We start from the raw sequence: 16,417 nt of genomic DNA on the forward strand, positions 1-16,417 counted from the left end.
AGAATCACTTAAACCCATGAGTGACAGACCAGCCTAGGCCACAAAGTGAGAGACCCTGTCTCTACAAAAAAGTTAAAAATTAGCCAGGTGTGCTGGCATGCACCTGTGCTCCCAGCTCCTCAGGAGGCTGAGCTGAGAGGATCGCCTGAGCCCAGGAGGTTGTGGCTGCAATGAGTTGTGATGGTGCCACTGCACTCCAGCCTGGGCGGGAGAGCAAAACTCATCAACAATGAAACTCTCTCAAATTAAAAAAAAAGATTAGAAAAGTAAGTGAGATGGGCCGGGTGCGGTGGCTCACGCCTGTAATCTCAGCATTTGGGAGGCCAAGGCGGCTGCATCACGAGGTCAGGAGATTGAGACCATCTGGCTAACATGGTGAAACCCCGTCTCTACTGAAAATACAAAAAAATTAGCCGGGCGTGGTGGCGGGCTCCTGTAGTCCCAGCTACTTGGGAGGCTGAGGCAGGAGAATGACGTGAACCCGGGAGGCGGAGCTTGCAGTGAGCTGAGATCGCGCCACTGCACTCCAGCCTGGGCGACAGAGGGAGACTCCTTCTCAAAAAAAAGGAGACTCCTCAAGAAAAAAAGAAAAATTAGAAAAGTGAGTGAAATGACCCAAGACTACACAGTAAGTTACTAGAGAAGCTGGTGGCATCTTAGAAATATAGAGTTTATGGGAAAAGTTTTAAATTTTTAATGAAAAAGACTTAGAACAATGTATTATTTACATGTAAATAAGAAAAGAGCAGAATCCCCACATCCTCTTCGGAGGGAGACAGGAGGCCGTTTATGAGAAGAGAGTCCATATAAACCCCATTAAATAGAAGCTGGACCTAAATACTTCCAAACAGGAGTACAGAACAGGTGAACAGTCTTCACTCATCCCCTCGATCTGCTTCAGATCAGATCAGCAACTGAAAGTGAAGAAAGAAACAGATTAAGGAACAATACAAAAAAAAAAAAAAAAAAAAGAAAATTTGTAACGTAAATTTAACTAAAATCTCACAAGAGACTTCTCAAAACAAAAAACAGGCCAGGCATAGTGGCTCACGCCTGTAATCCTGGCACTTTGGGAGGCCAAGGTGGACAGATCACTTGAGGCTAGGAGTTCAAGACCAGCCTGGCCAACATGGTGAAATCCCATCTCTACTAAAAATACAAAAATTAGCTGGTTATGGTGCACGCATCTGTAATCCCAGCTACTCAGGAGGCTGAGGCAGGAGAATTGCTTGAACCCAGGAGGCAGAGGTTGCAGTGAGCCAAAATCATGCCACTGTACTCCAGCCTGGCTGACAGAGCAAAACTTCGTCTCAAAAAAAACCCACAACAACAAAAAAACAAACTCAAGTGCCCCAAACTAAGAATAGGGAAGTTCTCTCTACAATTCCAGTAGAGCTGGACGATTTCCTACCGTTCATAGGCATCTCATCGATCTGAGTGGAATAGTACTGCTCGATATCTCTGAGGATGCGGATGTCATCGTTCTTCACAAAGTTAATGGCGACCCCCTTCCGGCCGTATCGACCTGATCTCCCGATTCTTCAGGAATAAAACAATATCACAGTCAGTATCTACAGCAATCAAGATTTAGTAAATGTGTCACAGAAGTGAAGTCAATGAGAGCTTGCATCCTACCTGTGTATGTACAATTCTCTGTTATTGGGGAGATCATAGTTGATGATGAGGGACACCTGAGGGACATCCAACCCCCTGGCCCAGACGTCTGTAGAAATAAGCACTCGGCTGCAAAACAGAAAGTGTGTTTGAGGCGATTAAATTACTCATGCAAGTTTAAGACTGGACTTGCTTCCATTGCTAATTTTGAGGAATCCTGGCTACAAGTTCAAAAGATATGAGATTCCCCCTCACACCAGTCTGTCTGCAAACATGAAGCCTCAGGGACAGCACCAGAAATCCCTGTGCAGAGGAGCTGTTGCTGGATTTAGTTACTTCGGTCATGTGCTCCATCAGATTAAAAAAACAGACATCTTTTACTACACTACCTTTAACTTGTTTCGTCGGTCCTAAACCAATTAATTGGGAAAAATATTTTACTTTTGCCTAGCAACAAATTAAGAACAGTATCTTTGGCTGGGAGTGGCAGCTCATACCTGTAATCCCAGCACTGCCAGAGGCTGAGGTGGACGGATCACCTGAGGTCAGGAGTTCGTGACCAGCCTGGCCAACAAGGTGAAACCCCGTCTCTACTAAAAATGCAAAAAAAAAAAAAAAAAAAAAGCCATTCCAGCTACTCAGAAGGCTGAGGCACAGGAATCACTTGAAACCAGGAGGCAGAGGTTGCAGTGAGAAGATACCTGACCATGTGGAATTAAACTAATTGAAATGATGAACAGAAAACCCGTACTTACTGGAAAAGAAGACACACACTTGTAACCAAAGTGCCAACCTGGCTAGTTAAGGCTCGTTATCACCTCAACCGAAGTATTACAGGAGCACAGCGAACGTCTCATTAACTGGAAGGTTTTCTGCTCACCCAGGGCCTCAGCTTTCAGAGCAGGAGCTCGTCATCTCCCCAGCTCTGGGGCCTGCCTCAGGCAGTGCATATGAAGTGCTTAGCACACAGTCTAGCAAACCCTGACCGGCAGAGCCACAGCACAGCGGACCCACCTGGCGCCCGACCGGAACTCCTTCATGATGGACTCCCGCTCTTTCTGGGGCATGTCTCCATGCATTGAGGACACAGTGAAGTTGGCTTCTCTCATTTTTTCTGTCAGCCAGTCCACCTACAAATCCAATCAGCAGATGCTACTGCAAGTTCGTACACCAAACCAGAGATGTGCATTCGGGATTTTACCCCCATCATTTGCAGAACCAGTATCAATATTCACAAAGTAACTGCTCTTAAAACTCAGGATCATCCTAACTGGATGCACAAACTTTTTCCCAGAAAATGTTGGGGTGCACTCACAAAACCCTCTTACTTCATTTTCTCCACATAATGACTCTATGGGGGAGGGGGCCAGGTGTGCTCATTCTCATTTGAAATTTGAATTCCAGTCTTGTCAGAATGTAGCCCAATTCCTTTCCTTTCTCAGGAAAGTGGCCGACAGTCCTCAGGTCTGCCTCCACATTATCATCACCTGGGGATCTAAAACTACTCAAGCCTGGGTTCCACCTTCAACGAAATCTGAATCTTTCAGGGTGGCTGGCATCGCTGTTCTGTAAATAAAGTTTTAATGGTCACAGCCGTATCTGACCATTTGCATATTGTCTACAGCTGCTTTTGCAAGAGACCACATACCCCGAAAGCTTAAAATATGGACAAACTGGCCCTTCACCGAAAAATCTTGATTTAAGTCATTCAGAGACTCAATCTGCAATTCCCCTTCAAGCACATGGAGGCCATGCAGTACCTCTTACCTTTCTTTTGGTGTTGCAGAAGATGACCGCCTGAGTGATGGTCAGTGTGTCGTAGAGGTCACACAGAGTGTCAAATTTCCACTCTTCCCTCTCCACTGCCACAAAAAATTGCTTGATGCCTTCCAGAGTCAATTCATCACTGAAGGACAAAGACAAATCCTGTTACATCCTCATTCTTCCAGCTAGGACATGGTATCTGGTGCAGACCCAGCGCCCCAGCCCTATCCTCCATCCCATCAGCACTTCCGTCACACAGGTCTCTATTCTGTATCCTACTGAACATTTCACAATGTGCACCACGTGGAATATGATTCTAAACAAAACACTGGTAAGTAAATACAGTCATCTAATTTTTAAATTTAGAATTATTGGTTCAAACCACAATGAGTATTATAAAAGATGGGTTTTTTTGTTTTGTTTTGTTTGAGACAGGGTCTTGCTCTGTTGCCATGGCTGAAGTGCAGTGGCACGATCACAGCTCACTGCAGCCTCAGCCTCCTGGCCTCAAGCAATCCTCCCACCTCAGCCTCCTGAGTAGCTGGGACTACAGGCATGTGCCACCCTACCTGGCTAATCTTTTATTATTTGTAGAGATAGGGTCTCCCTATGTAGCCCAGCCTATTCGGTTTTTCAAAACAGGAATTTTAAAAGAATTTGCATGCTTTAAATTCCTTTACACTCAGGCAGGAGGATAGCCTGAGGCCCAGATTCTGACACCAGCTTCAGCAACACAGCAACACCCTGGCTATAAAAAGTTTTTGAAATTACGACATAAAATCCTTTATAAATGGGGCCCAGTGTTTTAGTAAACTCGACTAGAGGGGCTCCTACCGTTTCACCAAGATGCGGATTGGGTCGGTCATGAACTTGTTGGTCATCTCCAGAATCTCGTGTGGCAGCGTGGCACTGATGAGCACCACCTGTGTGGCTGGAGGCAGGTACCTGTACACGTCATAGATCTGCTCTTTGAAACCTGGGACAGGGCGCAAGACAGGTGAGGGATGCTTAGGGCGGCACGCCCAGCGTTCCCACTGGGTGAGGGGCAGAGTGGGAATAAGGTACGGTTGACAGGATCTCACTTTTACAGAACCAGGCCACATCCACGCGTTCTCTCCGTCCCTACTCCCCGCCCCCCCCGAGTGTTATCTGGTTGAGGGAATCTTGTTTTCCTCTGGTGCTTCTTCAATCTGAAGTGCTCTAGGGATCAAGAAACCCACCCCGAGAGTCCTAGACGCCAAATAAAAAGCAATAGAGAGGCTGGCCTGAGTCACCCACAATCTCAGATGCCTGCGGCGCAGTCCCAACTCACTTCCACCTGCCACTGTCCTGTGAGATTGGCATCCACTGGGCCCAGACCTGCCACATTTTAAAGAGAACCCAGACATCTTGTTACAGAAAATCTCCCAGTGAAAAATGCTGCCCACTTATTCACATTATTTAACATGGCACAGGCGGAATCAACACGGGAGCCAGCACACATGCACCCTCTGCCAGGCCTGGGCAGAGCTGGGCAAAGGAGAAGGGAGCCAGGAGCAGGCAGGGGCCCAGCCTCCTCACCACAGGGCCAGTTAATGAACTGGAGGCTCTGACTCCATAAATCATATGCGGCCAGAGAATCTGCATTTCTACAAGTCCCCAGGTGACAAGGATGCTCCCGGCCTGTGCCCCTCACTGTGAGGACCTCTGCCCTAAGTGCCACAAGCACAAAGAGCCACCCACAACCCAGGGCTTCCTCAGCCACCACAGAAACTGAGTGTGGTCACCGAACCTTTAACCTCAACGAGGAGCAAGGGGTCCAATAAAGGGCCCCAGAAGGAGGAGGGGAGGGATGTGAGGTGCTCAGAGCACAGGCCCCCCAAAGAACTGCTGGAACCAGAGGCCCGAGACGTGGCTGAGAGGATGCCCACGGGGTACCGCTGGTGAGTGCTGAGAACAAAGCACTTCCTCACCACCCACCTGATACCCTTATGAAGACCCTGGGGGGCCTGCCACAGACCCTCACAGTGAATTCGAGGTGACACATCACCATGCATTTCCCAATCACTATTATAAGAGAAGAATTGCTATCACCTAGAGGTCCTCACTTCAAAACACCTATGAAAATCCAAGAAAGTGTACATCCGAATCCTACCAATTTATCTTTGTGTGCATGTGTGTGTGTGTTTTTTGTTTTTTTTTTTTTTTTGAGACTGAGTCTGGCTCTGTCGCCCAGGATGGAGTGCAGTGGCCGGATCTCAGCTCACTGCAAGCTCCGCCTCCCAGGTTTACGCCATTCTCCTGCCTCAGCCTCCGGAGTAGCTGGGACCACAGGCGCCCGCCACCTCGCCCGGCTAGTTTTTTGTATTTTTTTTTTTTTAGTAGAGACGGGGTTTCACCGTGTTAGCCAGGATGGTCTCGATCTCCTGACCTTGTGATCCTCCCGTCTCAGCCTCCCAAAGTGCTGGGATTACAGGCTTGAGCCACCGTGCCCGGCTTTTTTTTTTTTGAGATAGAGTCTTGCTCTATTGCCCAGGCTGCAGTGCAGTGGGGCGATCTTGGCTCACTGCACCTCCACCTCCCGGGTTCCAGCAATTCTCCTGGCTCAGTCTTCTGGGTAGCTGGGATTATGGGCACACATTACTACCCACCACCACACACACCTGGCTTATTTTTGTTTTTGTTTTTTTTTTTTTTTTTTGAGACGGAGTCTCGCTCTATCGCCCAGGCTGGAGTGCAGTGGCGCTATCTCGGCTCACTGCAAGCTCCGCCTCCCGGGTTTACGCCATTCTCCTGCCTCAGCCTCCCGAGTAGCTGGGACTACAGGCGCCGCCACCTCGCCCGGCTAATTTTTTTGTATTTTTAGTAGAGACGGGGTTTCATTGTGTTAGCCAGGATGGTCTCGATCTCCTGACCTCGTGATCCGCCCGTCTCGGCCTCCCAAAGTGCTGGGATTACAGGTGTGAGCCACTGTGCCCACCCTCCAATTTATCTTAAAGAATGAAAATAGCCTACACAACCAAGAAATATATTATGGAACATCCCTCCAACAGAATACCTTATTGCCATTAAACAGGCCACAGAACACTTATCATGGACAGATGCATTTTTTAAAAAGCAGATTATCAAACCGAATACACGTGATTCCACATCTATTAACTACAGTTATGTACAGAAAGTCTGGAAACATATTGTTTTAGGAAAAACCCCCAAATTAGGTTTTTCCTCTGCTCTCACACCAACACAATCCTCAACACAGGAGATGACGTCTGTGAGTGACTGGGGAATGGGGCTTTTCCTGCCCACCAAGCAGGAGACAGGAGTGCAGTGCCCTCCAGTGAACTCTGAGACTCCCCACCTGGAGCTGCTGCATAGATGCATAGTGTATATATGTATATGTATCATAATATCACGCACATATTTTGCAATATTTTTTAAGATAGGCTTGTTCTGTCACCCAGGATGGCACAATCACCGCTCACGGTGGCCTCCAACTCCTGGGCTCAAGTGATCCTCCCGCCTCAGCCACCCAAGTACCTGGGACTGGCCCCTGCCACCACACTCTGCTAATTTTTAATTTTTAATTTTTTAGTAGAGAGTACGTCTCTCTCTGTTGCCCAGACTGGTCCTGAACAGCTGGTCTCAATGGTACTCCCGTCTTGGCTTCCCAAGGTGTCTGGATTATAAGTGTGAGCCCCCAAGCTCAGCCTTATTTTGTGATTTTTATTCATTTTTTATAACTATGTATCTTCAATAAACATGTATTTGCATATATTACAAAAGAACATGAAAGGCATTTGTAGGAAGTCCGGGCCCTGCTGGTGTTGCCCTCCACTGCTCCATAACCCCCGTGGGCCATGTCCTTCCCGGAGCGGCGCCCCCTTCCCTCCTTGCTCCTCTGAACTCATTTCTCTAGCCACTCAGCTTGCAGTCTCACAGCTCTGCCTGGGTTTACTTCTGGGTCTTTAGCCCCCAGCCCAGGATTAAAGGCCTCGATGACGAAGTCACCGGCACCTGCACTCCGCTACTCCACAGCCGCTCTGGGCAGCCACTGCCCCAGTGGGCCGCGCGCTCCTGACTCTAGGCTCTCTGACAATGGACATCCTGACAGATGGCCTTGACCTTGGCCCATGAGTTTGTCTGTCTTGAATGGGCCTATGAGTTATGTCCACGTTTCTTCCAACTTTGATAAAAGCTCCTCCACCCTCAAGTGTCCTTTCTCTCTGCTTCCCCTCGGCCAAGCCTTCTGTCAACCACACCACACGCTCCTTCTCCATCCTCCCATCACCACATCAGGCCTCCACGGAGAAGCCTGGAGTTGGCTCTGAGCACTCAACCGAAACTGTCTCAGAGGATCCCTAGGAGGCTCTAGGACCCCCTTCCAGTGCTGACCCGCCCACCCACCCCTGCCAGGCCCCTGGTGGCTGCTGACCCTGTGTCCTCCCTGGGCTCTGTCCCACCTCTCCATGAGACATACTCTGTGCTTCCTAGGTCCCCCTGCCCCAGTCTCCCAGCTGTCTGCTCTTCCACTTGGCCCACATGTTCCCGGGGTTCATGGACCCCACTGCCTGGCTCTACCCAGGGGGCTGTCGACACGCAGCCGAGGCCAGACCCTTCCAAGCATGTGACAGACTAAGGGTGTACCAAGGCACCTAAAAGCTAAGACATGTCAAGTCTGAAGTAACTATGCCACCTGACTCCCAGATCCGCCCTCACCTGCCATCTGCCTTACCACCCGTGTGCCAGCCTAGCGACATGCCTGGGACCCTCCTGAGTTAGGAAGGCTGCCTAGGGGTTGGTGGGGGTGGCAGAGGGGCCAGCCACCAGCCCTCAACCTTCCCTCAAACCTTCCCTTCCTTCAATCCGACCCCTGCTTTGGATCCCCACTGCCACGTGGGTGAGGCCACCACCTCACCTGGATCAATGCCGCTGCATAAAACTGTGGGTCAAACAGGCCTTCTCACTGCAGCCCTGGATGTGCAGCTCAGGGTTCATCTCTTGCACGTCCCTCCCGCCCCATCCAGTTCAAGCCATGGTGAGCCACTTCCCTGAAGATGTGTGCACACATCTTTAGCCACAACTACCCAGAAGGCTGAGGCAGGAGGACTGCTTGAGCCCAGGAGGCAAAAGCTATAGTAAGCCATGATCATGCCACTGTGCTCACTCCAGCCTGGGCAACAGAGCAAGACCCTGCCTCAAAAAATGAATAAATAAAATCAAGGTAGGAATTTCTGTTCATAATTGCCACCAAGGCACAACTATTTTTCCACAATGAAAACACTACTCACATTCAGAACATTCATTGGCTATCTGTTTGTTTTACACTGTGAAAATTTAAGAACTAAGAATTACGTCAGTAGAAAAGTAATTCTTGTTACTCATACCTTTATTCAACATTTCATCAGCTTCATCCAAAACCAACATTTTGATAGCACGTGTCCTTAAGCTTCTGCGACGAATCATATCTATGACATGAGATTTTGAAATAATTACGACAAATCATATCTATAACATGAGATTTTGAAATAATCACACCTGAGGCTCCCAGGAAAGAGCTCATCATTCCAGCTGGTCTCAGTGTTCCAGAGACCTTCCCTCTACCTCCCGCAAGTGATCCAGGTGCAAAAGTCTACCATGCAGTCCACCAAATTGAAAGCCATCCTGTACCGTTTAAGTGCGTCTTACAAATACTACTGGCAGTACCATTTTTAGTGACAAAAGTGCTTACCAAAAACACGCCCTGGAGTGCCCGCGACAACATGCTGTCCATAATCCAGCTTCCTGATGTCCTCCCCAACATTGGTGCCTCCAATGCAGGCATGGCACTGGACATTCATGTAGTCGCCGAGAGCGAGCAGCCCCTAAATCAAAGCACAGGTTCACGTCCAGGGTGGGAGAGGGAAACATCCGTGGTTTCCAAAAAGAAAGATTGTTTCTACTCCAAGATGATCACCGATTATTATTTATGCCATTATTATCTTGAAAACACAAAATTCACCTGCTCTTTTCTCTGACAAAATCAAGGTAATTTTGCTGGTTTCTTTCTTTCTTTTTTTTTTTTTTTTGAGACGGAGTCTTGCTCTGTCGTCCGAGCTGGAGTGCAGTGGTGTGATCTCGGCTCACTGCAAGCTCCGCCTCCCAGGTTCACACCATTCTCCCACCTCAGCCTCCCTAGTAGCTGGGACTACAGGCGCCCACCAGCACACCTGGCTAATTTTGTTTTTGTATTTTTAGTAGAGATGGGGTTTCACAGTGTTAGCCAGGATGATCTCGATCTCCTGACCTTGTGATCCGCCTGCCTCAGCCTCCCAAAGTGCTGGGATTACAGGCATGAGCCACCGCGCCCAGCCTGCTGGTTTCTTATTACAAAAATTATACCATTAACAGAAAACAACATATAAAATTCATAATCCCATCCACCAAAGAAACCAACATTAACATCTTAATATACATCTTTTAAAATATACATCTTTATATTATGTAAGTATAAAATGGGTACAATTTATTTTTTTGAGACGGAGTTTCACTCTTGTTGCCAGGCTGGAGTACAGTGGCGCAATCTCAGCTCACTGCAACCTCTGCCTCCCAGGTTCAAGTGATTCTCCTGCTCAGCCTCCCGAGTAGCTGGGATTATAGGCACCTGCCACCACGCCCAGCTAATTTTTTATATTTTTAGTAGAGACAGGGTTTTACCATGTTGACCAGGCTGGTCTCAAACTCCTGACCTCAGGTGATCCACCCACCTTGGCCTAATTTATTTTTATTAAAATTTTTTGCTGAAAAATCTACATTCCTAAGGCTGTAAAAAACTACTGAGAGCACACAAGCCACACCAAAAATGACTTAATACAAACCAGCAATTTATATAATGATTCATGGCAAAATGTTAATCAGGAAGAAAATTTTGAGGTATCAGAAAACAGGATTGGATTAAATAAATAAGTCAAGTGTTTCACAACTAAATCACAAAAGCAGTACTTGCAAATCGGACACCACTATCTTTAGCCATCTCACCTTCTGAATCTGCACAGCTAACTCTCTCGTGGGAGCCAAGATCAAAGCTTGAGTTTCACGAACCTGGTGAAATAATTTATCAGAAAATAGAGAATTCTCAGTATTATCAAGGTGGATTGTAGTAATTCACACTGAGATCTATATGAGAAATAGTATCTCATATTAATCATACTTCTCATCTCTTACAGAGGTTAGCAAATCTTAATGTCATTTAAATTGCAAATCCAGCAATAACTTAATGTGTCAGGATCCTTGTTTGCAGACAAGAACTTCCTCTAGTTAAATAAAGAATCATGACAGAATATTAGTGCAAATATTAGTGTACAATTAAGACTCTGTAAAAATTTGCTGAGTCAATACATACTAGAAAATTTTTAATTGTACTTTTTGAACACTGTAGTTACAGAAGAAAAAGCAGTTATTTCCTAGAATTACAGAACAGTCTGTTTTAAGAATGACAAATTACCTGAATATCCAAACACTGGAGGACTGAGATACTGAAGGTGGCTGTTTTGCCTGTGCCGGACTGAGACCTATTGAAGGAAATAAGAGCAGTGGGATTAGAGGGAGGACAGGCCATGTCACAGCTGCACTCCAAGGCCTGGGCTCCAGAGGCACTTATGTACCTTATTCCAAGAAGCCCCCGTACCCAATAACATCTTAACTGCAAGGAGGCGGGACTCGGGCCCAGTGTCACAGCTTGTTAAGTGTCCATGAGGAGAGTAGATATGGCTTCTGCAAGGGGGGCAATGGAGCCACAGACTCTGTCACTTCAAGAGGTGTTTCATAGGTGTCAGAAAAAGGAGGACTCCCCTTTATCTAAATACAACTCTTTTCCTTCTAGGATTTTGGACTAACTCTCTCCTCCAAAGAAATTTTTGTGTAAATGAGTTTTTTGAAATTAGGCAAACGAGGAATAAAGCTATTAAAAGAGGATTTGTGGTGCTAGGAGATAAGACTACATACAGGTTTTCATTCATAGTTCCTAGCTCACAGCTCCCATAGCCCTTGTTACAGTCTTACTAAATTGATGGGTTTGTTAGGCCTCAGGAAACAATCTCTCTGACCTGCTCTCCTTTCGCCTGCTCCACAGCGGGGCTCTAATCTTCCCTGCCTTTCAGATTTTAAGTCATAAAGACCCTCATTTCACGGCATGGTGGCTCAGGCCTGTATTCCCAACACTCGGGGACGCAGAGGCAGGACTGACTGAAGCCAGGAATTCGAGACCAGCCTGGGCAATACAGGAAGAGACTCCATTTCTAAACAAAACAAAAAGCCAACCAGGAATGGCAGCACATTCAGGCAGTCCCAGCTACTTGGGAGGCTGAGGTGGGACGATTCCTTAATCCTTGGAGTTAGAGGCTGCAGTGAGCTATGACCGCACCACTGCATTCCCCCCGGTGACAAAGTGAGGCCCCATATCTTAACACAAAAAATGTTTAGGCCGGGCACAGTGGCTCACGCCTGTAATCCCAAGGCTTTGGGAAGCCAAGGCAGGGAGACTGCCAGGAGTTTGAGAGCAGCCTGGGCAACACAAGGAAACCCTGTCTCTACAGAAAATAAAAAACGTAAATGATGATGTGTGCCTCTAGTCCCAGCTACCTGGGAGGCCGAGGTAGGAGAATCACTTGAGTCTGGGAGGTTGAGGCTGCTGTGAGCTGTAATCACACAACTGCACTCCAGCCTGGGAGACAGAGTAAGACCCTGTCTCAAAAAAAGTAAAAAATTTAAATTAAAAAAAAATTTTTTTAAAAGCATTATGGTATTATCCTAGAAAAGCTCCTGCCCTATTCCCTGGGCGGGGGAAAGAATGCTGACCTCATGGAATTTTCCATAGAAACCCAAGAGGACCAAGTTCGAAGAGCTTCTGGATGGCTGAACACAGACAGTGGAACACAAGGAGGTTCTGGGAGGCTGCACCCCCGCCCCCATATCTGTATCCTTTGTAGCACCCTTTATAATAAACCACTAAATGTGTTTCCCTGAGTTCTTTGAGCTGCTGTTCCAGCAAATTAATCCAACCTAAAGAGGGGATCATGGGAACCCCAACTCGAAGCTGCTTGGTCAGAAGTTCTAGACATCCAAACTTATAATTGATGCCTGAAAAGAGGGTAGTTGAGGGGACTGAGCCCTCAACCTGTGGGATATGGCCTGTCTCCAGGCAGATGGTATGAGCTGAACTGGAGGACACCCAGCTGGAAAACCCCCACACAAGTCGTCTTCTGTGCTGATGACTGTGGTGGTGGTGTGAGAGCAGAGGAAAAGCAGTCTGTTTTTCCGAAATTGTGTTATATACAACTCCACCTGCCAGCAAACCACCAAGCAAAGCTGGCTAAGAAAATGAAAGCCTTGGCCGGGCACAGTAACTCACGCCTGTAATCCCAGCACTTTAGGAGGCCAAGGAGGGTGGATCACCTGAGGTCGGGAGTTTGAGACTGGCCTGACCAACATGGTGAAACCCCATCTCTACTAAAAATACGAAAAGTAGCCAGGCATGGTGGCGGGCGCCTATAATCCCAGCTACTTGGGAGGGTGAGGCAGGAGAATCGCTTGAAACAGAGAGGCAAAGGTTGCAGTGAGCCGAGATGGTGCCACTGCGCTCCAGCCTGGGCGACAGAGCGAGACTCCATCTCAAAAAGAAAATGAAAGCTTTCTATAGTAGAGAACAGAAATTTAAAAATTATTAAACCCTGTGGCTAAAGTCAGGGCACGTGTTGGTACTGAGTGTGTAGAAGCTGAGGGAAACAGTCATCCCAGAGCATCTAACTGCACTGCGCTGCCCAAATTTGCATCCAGCCCCGCGCCGCACCCCAGGACAACTTACTGCGCGATGACATCTCTCCCTTTGATGATCTGCTTGATTGCTCGTTGCTGGATTGCTGATGGTTTTTCAAAACCTGCAAATAAAAACAAAAAAATAGCTCTCGCTACAATGACAGCACAGAAACCCTGTACTGTGAGCTCCTCAGGGGCAGACGTGGTTTGCTGTTTGAACCTGTCCTCCCGCCTAACCCAGTGTTCAACATAGCAAGCTCTCAAAACCCAGGGGCTCAATGAATCGGACTAAGTGGATTTCTAAACTAACATGAGATATTATTTGTAAAGACAAATCTCTATTTTAAAAAAACCACCAAATTGTAGAATACAGAAAAATAATAATGATAATCTTCTGGGTGTGCAGCATCTGGAAGTATAAGTGCCAAAATGTTCCTGGCAGTTACTGCAGTAGAGGGGTGAAAAGCAGCTAACTTTTTACTCTAATTACTTCCTTAGGTTTGACTGGATTACAAACAACCTATACTACTTTTTTTTTTTTTTTTTTTTTTGAGACGGAGTCTCGCTCTGCCGCCCAGGCTGGAGTGCAGTGGCCGGATCTCAGCTCACTGCAAGCTCCGCCTCCCGGGTTCACGCCATTCTCCTGCCTCAGCCTCCCGAGTAGTTGGGACTACAGGCGCCCGCCACCGCGCCCGGCTAGTTTTTTGTATTTTTTTAGTAGAGACGGGGTTTCACCGTGTTAGCCAGGATGGTCTCGATCTCCTGACCTCGTGATCCGCCCGTCTCGGCCTCCCAAAGTGCTGGGATTACAGGCTTGAGCCACCGCGCCCGGCCTATACTACTTTTTAAATTAAAAACAAAAACAAAAAAAACCAGGAAAGTCACTGTAGCCATTCTTCTCTCCTCCTAGCTAGCATTAAGTCTGTGTGTTGCTGACAGGTCTACAATTCTATTTAACCTGCTTGGGTCACACTGTGGGGTGTCCTACGCTGTTCTCCTGTCTGGATGCAGCTCACTAACTACCATACCATCTCTCCTGCAAAGCAACTACTACACCAAAGGGGGAGGCTATTTTGAAGAAGAACCATGTGTTTTTCAAGTAAGTAAATAAAACTTTATGTACAAAACTCTAGTTCAGTTATTTTTTGGTAGTCTCTTAAATGTAGCTCTGTTCAGTTCTGGGGCATAGCGAAAAATGAGAAACAAAAGAAAATGTAGCACAATTTCCCATCTTAACACAAAAGCAAATATAGCAGATGATTTAAACTCTTCAGGAAGAGCAAGCACATGGATGGGAAACTAACAACAGTGTCTTAGGGCAGGGACCGCCTGAGTGCCAGGAAACCAGGTGGGGCTGTCAGCCTCGCTGGAAGGCTGGCTGAGATGCTTTCTCACCACCCATCCTCAGCACCTTCGCCTCACTTTGTCCAAACTGTTGTGGCATCAAGAATTACAGGATAAGATCAGGTGGGGTGGCTCACACCTGTAATCCCATCACTTTGGGAGGCTGAGGCTGGCAGACCACTGAGGTCAGGAGTTCAAGACCAGCCTGGGCAAGATGGCAAAATCCCATCCCTACTAAAAATACAAAAACTAGTAGGGCATGGTGGTCGGCTACTTGGGAGGCTGAGGCAAAGGAATCGCTTGAGCCCCAGAGGCAGAAGTTGCAGTGAGCCGAGATCATGCCACTACAGTCCAGCCTTGGTGACAGAGCAGGACTGTCAGAAAGAAAGAAAAGAGAACTACAGGATAAAAAATGTCCCTGTCCCAAGCATTAAACACAGGCCATTTACCCCAGATGCTGGCCATTCCCATCTATGTGCCCAACCCAATCTCTTCTCCAGGCTCTCTCTCAACTTCCACAGATCTTTCAAACATACCAAGAGACAACTCCTGATTCTGACTCTCTGGAGTGCTGCCTACCTAGCCACATGTTTGCAGCATCAACCACTGGTTACTCAAAACACCAACCCTCCTCCTCCTGTCACTCACAGTCAATCCATCAGCCAATGCTGTCAGTTCCCTGGCACTCCATCTCCAAGGCAGCACAATCCTCTCTTCCCTTAACTGGAGCAAAAGCTTCCCAACTCTTCTGTTTCCTCTCCTGCCCTGCCTCGCCTCACCTGAAATTCACAGACACCCAGAAGAATCTTTAAAGCTGTAAATGTGATCGTGTCACATAGCTACTTACTACATTCCAGTGGCTTCCCACTAGATTTCCAAATGAAATTCAAATTATTCGTCACCCCTACACGTCTTTGCTAAATCTGGCCCCTGACTAGCTCTCCAAAATCCCACCACAGGGGACTTCTTTCAGTTCCTGGAATGCAGCTGGCTAAGGGCTGCAAAGCCCTGGCACCAGCTGTTCCTTCTGCCCCAACTGCTCTTCCCTCCTCTCCTAAAAGTCTCCTTCATCCATACCTCTGCTCAAATGGCAACCCCTCCTGCGAACCCCCTTACCTCTCTGCTTTACTAATTATCTCCTCCTTCCCAGGCCCACTCTATTCAATTACCTAGCTTCGGGTTCTTCCCAGCAACAACCACTGCCTGGGCAATCTGACCGCATGCTGTCCCCCCAAAGGAAATTCAAAACCCGTAAAGGCGCAAACCCATCTGGTTTACCGCCAAAACCCCAGTAACTAGAAAAGTTAGTAGGTACAAAACAGTTATCTGCTGAATGAACGACTCCGAGGTGCCTCGAAGCGGCTGTAGCCCCCGACGGACCCAGCGCCGAGCTCTGCACAGGGGACACACAGCGAACGCGCCGACACAGCCAGGCGTGAGGGCAGGGGTGGGGGGGGGGGCGCACGTCACTGGCCCCCGAGCCTCGACCCTGACCACGACCTCCGGAGTGCAGGGCCGGCCCGGGAGTCACCAGTCGGGCTCTCAGCCCCCGGCTCGCCGCCAGCTGGCCCCCGCGGCCCGCGCCCACTCACCGTAAGCGTAGATGCCCCGCAGTAGGTCCTCCCGCAGGCCCATGGTGTCGAACGTGGGGGTCACATCCACCTCCTCGCTGGTCTCGAATTCCACTTTGGTCATGTCTTCCTCTTTGAGCAGACGCTTTCGCGCCGAGCCCGAGGTCGCCATCGTGGCCGTGGTCGCCATGATTTAGAGTCCGCGGAAGAGCACAGCGCGCGCCACAGCGTAAACCACCTCCCGACTCTTCTCGCTGCCGGGGCCGAGAACTGACGCCTTAGCGTGAGAAAGCGTAAGACGTGCGTACGTGCGTATGTGCGTGCGTACGTGCGCGCGAGGCGACCCCGCCTCTGGG

The 16,417-nt window shown here is 48.2% G+C and overlaps 1 protein-coding gene across 2 annotated transcripts; it reads right to left on the reverse strand.

The window, feature by feature from the left end:
- Window positions 1-670: 670 nt before the first annotated feature.
- EIF4A3 (eukaryotic translation initiation factor 4A3) lies at window positions 671-16,333 on the reverse strand. 2 transcript variants are annotated; one of them, XR_012426315.1, is made up of 12 exons: window positions 16,083-16,333; window positions 13,196-13,268; window positions 10,838-10,904; window positions 10,372-10,434; window positions 9,086-9,218; window positions 8,742-8,822; window positions 4,213-4,737; window positions 3,382-3,520; window positions 2,629-2,744; window positions 1,636-1,743; window positions 1,412-1,539; window positions 671-914 (listed from the first exon to the last, which is right to left on the reverse strand). XR_012426315.1 is itself a non-coding variant. In XM_045376534.2 (12 exons), the coding sequence occupies exons 1-12, from the start codon at window positions 16,249-16,251 to the stop codon at window positions 898-900; spliced, it is 1,236 nt and encodes a 411-aa protein (XP_045232469.1). In that variant the 5' UTR covers window positions 16,252-16,333; the 3' UTR covers window positions 671-897. The 2 variants fall into 2 exon arrangements, 1 of the variants encoding a protein (XP_045232469.1); XM_045376534.2 differs by having other exon boundaries at window positions 4,213-4,354.
- Between the last annotated feature and the right edge of the window lie 84 nt (window positions 16,334-16,417).

The sequence above is a fragment of the Macaca fascicularis genome, chromosome 16 (assembly GCF_037993035.2).
Source record: "Macaca fascicularis isolate 582-1 chromosome 16, T2T-MFA8v1.1".
Lineage (NCBI taxonomy): Eukaryota > Metazoa > Chordata > Mammalia > Primates > Cercopithecidae > Macaca > Macaca fascicularis.